A 6,553-nucleotide genomic window follows, 5' to 3' on the forward strand; every position below is an offset into this window, starting at 1 on the left:
AAAATGCTTGTCCGTACGTTTGACAATTTTGCCCTTGGAGGGGTATTTTGGTAAATTGGTAAATGGCCATCTCCCTCATATATATATGTTGTGGTACAATTTCTTTCTTCCTTCTTCTTCAGTCCGGTTCTCTTCTCCTCACACGGTAAACAAAAAAACGGTTCTCTTCTTCCTCACACCGCCACCTTGCCGTCTCCTCCGTCGACCTCGCCGTTGAACACACCAATCTCCACCGTTTTCTTCTTTCTCAGTGTGCGGCGTCTTCTTCGTTTTGCTCCTTCTTCCATTTGTCTCTATCATCAATCAAAGGTTGGATTTTTAACTTTGATCTGCTTGCATGTCCCATTTTTTGGTGCGATTTTGTTCATCTAATTGATTGAGGCATTTTTTCTTTTTAATCGATTTAGATTTTTTGGTATGTCTTTGGTTGATTGCAGTTCTGAGATGATGACCTTGAATTTGAAAATACCATTTGGCATGGATCAGATATGGGTAAGTTTCAATTTGGGATGTTACTGGTTTTTTTTGTTCCTATCTTTCCAAGTTTTTATTTTTCAGTTCATTTTAGGAAATTATGATTGTATTTGCATAGATTTTTATGAGTTTGTAGTTATATTTGATCAGTCTGTGTGATTGCTTCTCTTCCTTTTGATTTTCTCTATTGCTGATTTGTTTGTGCTTTGTTTGATTTCTCAGCATCAGATGACACACAAAAGTCCTACAGATCATTAGGATCATCTCAGGGGTGGACGGTATAAATACTTGACTATTTTTTTCTTTGATTTTGGAACTAATTAGTATATTATATGATTTACTATTTTAGGCATTGTTTTAGTTTTGTATTTGATTTTTGTAGGTGGATTTAACACAGCTCATGTTGCTGCTAGGTATATCTTTGAACATATTTTTCAATTTTTTTGTGTAATTAATTTTTTTATGGTTGAGTTGATTCCAAATTTTGAATATCAGAGCCTATGATCGAGCTGCGATTAAATTCAGGGGAGTTGGTGCTTACATAAATTTCAATTTGAATGATTATGATGATGATCTTAAACAGGTTAGAGAATTTTCAAGTATACTTGATGAATGTGAAACTAGATGGATTATATCATGTAATTTTTCGATATTTTGTTACTTAGACGAAGAATTTATCGAAAGATGAGTCTTTGCAAACACTTCGTCTACAAATCAATGTTTTCTCAAGAGGGAGTTCGAAGTACAGAGGAGTAACACTGCACAAATGTGGCAGTTGGGAAGCTCGAATGGGTCAATTCCTTGGTAAAAAGTGAGAACCTATTTTTAATTTAACTGAAGTTATTTAGGAGTAACTTACCAACAAAATTGTGCACGGTTTAGTTTATATTGGCTTTGTATAATTTTGCTTGATATTGAAACATCATGTATCTGGCTAATGTAGTGTAACATTTTAAATTGTGGCCGCGCCATGGTCCGTGATATAACAGAGAATTGCTGCATTACATGACGCAATCTACAAGATGATGGTTTGTTTTTGCCTCCTTTCTATTCATTTTCTTTCCTGGAGGATGATGGTTACCCTGTTCCAGCTCTGATACATTAACTTTTTCCTGATACAATAACTTTGTTCAATTTATTTAAATGGTTTGGTGGCTCTCTCTTTGTAGGCCAAAACATCAGGAAGTTGTTTAAGGATGGCTTCATTATCAGGAAGCCAACTAAGATTCACTCCCTATCCTGTGCTAGGCGCATGAAGGAGGCCAAGAGGAAGGGACGTCATTCTAGATATGGTACCTTGATAGTTTTAATGAATTGAAGGATATAGATTATGGCAAATCTCTGTTAGTTTGTAAGGTGGTGCTTGTCTGCTTGTGAAGTTATCGTCATTTAGACATTATAGAATAGAATTCATTCTATTTTGTTTGCAAGATTAGTTAATTAGTTGTGCTGAGTATTCTAGGATATGAAAGTTATATACATTCTGAAACCTATTCACCAACAGTAGAATTTTATGGCATTTATTTGAACCAAAATTTTAGAGCAACTTATTATCAACCCTATTTGAAGTGTATGGAGTGCAAGTTCAAAAACAAATAAACCTATCTGATACTTTATTTGGATGAGAGCAAGTTAGAATCATATGATTTCTTAATTTTGTTTTTGAACTGCATGGAGTGTGCAACTTTTGAATATGAAATGTTGTTATTTCTTATTTACAGATGTGTCGTGGTCGAGGACAGCGCTATAGGTCTAGCAGCCGCTAAAGTAGCTGGGATGAAGTGTATAGTAACAAAGAGCTGGTATATTTCTATTTACTGAATGGAAAGCAACTTTATGTTTTTTTATAGGCAGACAATAGTAAGTTATGTTAGTTTCCCGGATCAAATCCGAGATCTCTGACTTTAAACTCCTTCAATGTCCCTTAGCTCACCAACCGAGCTGCCTTCGTAGTGTGGGACTTCTAAACATGTAGTGACTTTTCATTTGACTTCTTCTTAATCTCAAATGCATTATGCAGGTATACGGCAGATGGAGATTTCTTAAATGCAGACGTTGTATTTGACTTCATTGGTGATCCTCCTGAGGAGAGGTTTGATCTGGCATTTTGTGGTAGCCTTCTTTAGAAGCAATATGTCAGCTAGCAAACTATGAAGTGATGAGGATTTTGTATGATTATTCAAGTCTCCTTCACTATTTCTATCAGTGCTAAATTCCTCATTTCTTTTCACTCTTACCCTATTAAGCCAATGATGAAAAGATCAATGTTTATATTGGTTGTGTATAGAAGCTTATTTCTTGATTGTTATAGAAATTTTGTTTGTGCGCTTTTAAAAAATGTTATCAGTCCTGTAATTTGCTCCACGAATGAGTTAGCTTCTCTGATATGAAATGTTGATGCTAATTAATGTTGTTGGATTATTTTGGGTTTGATTATTTTGTGATTTTCTGATTCTGATTCTGGGTTTGATTATTTTGTTTTTTTAGATGGACAATGAATTTGAGGATGGACAAGCAACTTCTGATATGATGGCAAGCAGTCAACAAAGGTTAATTTAACAGTTGCTTATTCTGGGTTTGATTATTCTTTGAATGTGATTTCAGTCCTTTATCTGGAAGGTGTTTACTATGAGAGAGAGAAATGGAAGGACAATAGAAAGTGGTTCAATTGATTCACATGGTGAGTTCTATTTCAAATTCATTGTAGTTTATCTAAATTAGAGGCATATAATTTTCTCACAATCTATACAGTTAGAATAATCTTTTTTATTGTAATAGGTGACAAGCATAGACAATGTTAATCTCCATTTATATGTTAAATAGTTGAATTTTATATAATTTCTAATCTGTCTCAAATTAATTTTCCATTTTATTATAATTCTTCCTGGATCTTCATTTATGGCAACAATCAGATCTTTAAAAGTCGTTTCTAAATGTTGACTTTTGTATTTTATCAGGTGTGACATCAAACACAGATGCCGCACAGCTTGCAGAAACATTTGTTGTTGCAAAATGCCCTACAAAGGTATATAATCGTTCGTTTTCGAACTTGTCATTTGTCCAATGATCGAAAATGGAATATCTTATTATCATAATCTTTGTAATTCTTTATTGCACTTGCAGTTCATATTGGCATGGCAGCAAAGTGCAAAATCAGGCTCTATTATTGGCATTGATTCTTCCCTTAAGAGGTAAGTTCTGAAACAACTCAGTCTTCTTAAATATCTCAATGACTTGATTAATTTTGCAGAAGCCTACTTACTGATGGATCATTGTTTCATAATTTGGACCAGTAACTTTCATAAGCTATCATATATTAATTTCCAAATTGGTTAATTTGGTTATAAATCACTTTGCTAACTCATAGTTCATCTATTTTCCTCTTTTCGTTCCTGCTTTCAGCTATGAGAGGGAGCGAAGATTACGAGTTACTATTGTTTATGGAATGGCTAGGTTGTGCAGCTAACTACGAGGATTATTCAGGGGATAAGAATTATCAGAGGACCCCATTTTTGTCTGTAGAAGCAATCTCAATAGCGACTATTAATAAAGAGAAAAAAAAGTAAGTTAATTAGTTCACTCATATTCGAGTATAAACCAGTTGGTTGGATGTATCAAGAGAGAGCATTGTGCAATATGGGAAGAGAAAAAGGTTTTGATTTGGATTTTGCAACTCAACTTGATCTTTCCCTTTCATTTTCGTATAAATATAGAGCATTGGAAAAATTTGAGGAGAAGCAAATAAAGGAATGAATTATGTAGTTAGATAAGTTTCTAGGATTTAAGCTTTCACCTGATTGTTTAGAGTTGAAGGCTTGGTTGTATATTGCATTAGATGATTATGATAGTGCTATAAGAGATATTAGAGCTTTGTTAACCATGGAGGCTAACTACATAACTTTACATGGGAGGATTAAAGGTAAGTGCTTGGTTCAAATTCTTAATAGTAGAATTCAGAAGAAGAATCAGGTTGACTGTTGGATGCAGTTATAACAACAATGGTATTCAGTTGATGATGTTGGTTCTTTGGCTATTATACATCAGATGCTAGAGAATGAGCCTGGAAAGAGCCTGCTAGAGTTTCGTCTGTCGCTACTACTCTTGAGGTAAGCATCTTCGGAACTAACTCAAAAGTATCACTTTTTCCTAATTTTTCAAATTTGACCTATATATGTAGCATTGATACTTCAGATTGAATGCGTGTTTAGTGTCTGACGTCGATATGATTCTCACACGTGGTTTATTCATATACTTATTTTCTTAAACTATTACAACTGTCTATGTGTGAGTATAATGTCTAGCGTCTGTCTCAATTATTCTTATATTTTGACTAGATGCAAACTCACGCGCTGCACGTGTTAGTAAATACAATTGGTTCAAATTTGATTTATTTACTAAACATGCTCTTATGTTGAACATATTAAACTGTCAGAAGGCTGCAAAGAGATACTTGCCTGATTCTACCGGCAAATACTGCAAGTCTATCACAAAATCAAAGAAGGGTTAGACACATCTACATTACTAAATCTATATTTCATCAAATACTTCTTTCATATTTAATATTATTGATCATGGTCTTTTTTATATTTTCAGGTAAATTAAATTCAGTTCTGACTAAGATGAACATGTTTGGAAAAAAAAGCTGATGGTTTTGCACATGGCGTTCGAGAGCATGGTATGTAATCTTGGAAGACTTATTTTCAATTTTTCACCTTTGCTTAGTTTCAAGGCATGAAACAAGCACTTTGTGATAGTGCACAAATTTCTGTAGTACTGTTCTAGACCTTATTCATGTAAATAATATCAAATATGAGTTTTTATATATTGCCTTCATATGGTATCAAGAACATCCCATTCTTAGTTTAACAAAATCTAACTGGAGTTTCTTATGAACTTTGATATATTTCAAGACATGGAAATGCATAACAGAAACTGTGGCGCGAATCCTTATAATGGATGCATAAATCTAATTGCAAAGTAATACAGCTCTTTGCCTAAGGCCTTATAAGTAGAATTATGCAGCAGCACTGCATACAGCAGACAAAATATTTCACACACATGATACTCTTATAATCAGAATTGAAAATCCTTATATAGCATGAGCATATAGATCAGTAGTGGTGATATGTAGCATCTGAAATGCATATTATTATTTTGGTCCATAGTTCGATCATGTATCATTTTATCCGCGTTAATTTTTTCATCTTGTTTTGTAGATGATGGTAGGCCTAATATCTGCAACAGTTGGTTGTGTTTGAAAAAACCACGCATGTGTATTGGTGGATGATCTTTGAGCAACGTCAAAACAATCAGAATATGCACCTGTGTTTTTAATGTTGGTATCAGAGTTTCTGATATAGTTTTTGCATAAATGTTTGTTTACTGTTTCAGCAATAATGCCAACAGGATTGGCACAATCATTGTATTGTAAGTTGTAACTGAAATATATTGAACTAATGTTATGTTCAAAGGTATTTAGAAAAGGCTTTTGCCATTGATGTCCTCTATTGTTTAACTAACCTTATTTCACAATACTCACCAATGACTCCTTTCCATTGACTATACTTTGTTTTGAATGTCATATTTTTGTGGGATCAATGTGAGTACAGATTATTGCAATTCTCTTTTTATTTTTCTGTGATGTGAATTCCACATGTCTGATTCTTGTCTGGATAATTTATATTTTATTTGTCTTTAAGATTAATTGATAAATGGGTTTTTCTGTTAAAAAATTAATAATTGATAAATGGTTTTAAAAAATATTCAATGATCCTCTTCCTACATCCAATTTGTGACAGGGTGGAGTTTTAGTATTTGCCAACCAGGAAGTTTAAACTGTTGCTAAACTAAGAATGAGCACCAGCTCTTGACTGCATAAGTTTTCTTGGTGCAAGATAGATTGTGCACTACATTTTATATTGTTACTTCTCACCCTTGTGTTCCTTTGAGCCCATTTTCCTTCTACTTTTTTGCCTACATTCTAAAAATTTGGAAGCAATACAAACAATATCAATGATTTTAACCGTTAAAATCTTATCGTTTTGTTGATTCTAATATTTTTGAATTCATAGCAAACATT

The 6,553-nt window shown here is 33.5% G+C and overlaps 1 protein-coding gene and 1 long non-coding RNA gene across 16 annotated transcripts; both read left to right on the forward strand.

Moving 5' to 3' along the window:
• Positions 1-106: 106 nt before the first annotated feature.
• On the forward strand, positions 107-5,976 carry LOC146941384 (uncharacterized). Of its 15 annotated transcripts, none has more exons than XR_015032355.1 (19): positions 111-309; positions 438-492; positions 697-752; positions 857-887; positions 970-1,057; positions 1,140-1,285; positions 1,464-1,502; positions 1,644-1,766; positions 2,196-2,276; positions 2,495-2,643; positions 2,962-3,023; positions 3,079-3,154; positions 3,432-3,499; positions 3,598-3,665; positions 3,877-4,036; positions 4,519-4,580; positions 4,907-4,976; positions 5,068-5,149; positions 5,691-5,976. It is a non-coding gene; the product is annotated as an uncharacterized LOC146941384 (long non-coding RNA). The 15 variants fall into 15 exon arrangements; XR_015032356.1 differs by having other exon boundaries at positions 3,094-3,154; XR_015032357.1 differs by having other exon boundaries at positions 2,495-2,566.
• LOC146941385 (floral homeotic protein APETALA 2-like) lies at positions 489-2,600 on the forward strand. The gene is made up of 6 exons (XM_085749949.1): positions 489-492; positions 857-887; positions 970-1,057; positions 1,140-1,285; positions 2,196-2,276; positions 2,495-2,600. Exons 1-6 carry the CDS (start codon positions 489-491, stop codon positions 2,598-2,600), a joined length of 456 nt encoding a protein of 151 aa, XP_085606075.1.
• Positions 5,977-6,553: the final 577 nt, after the last annotated feature.

Source organism: Medicago sativa, chromosome 3, assembly GCF_051527215.1.
Source record: "Medicago sativa cultivar Bolivia chromosome 3, Bolivia_mono, whole genome shotgun sequence".
Taxonomy (NCBI): domain Eukaryota; kingdom Viridiplantae; phylum Streptophyta; class Magnoliopsida; order Fabales; family Fabaceae; genus Medicago; species Medicago sativa.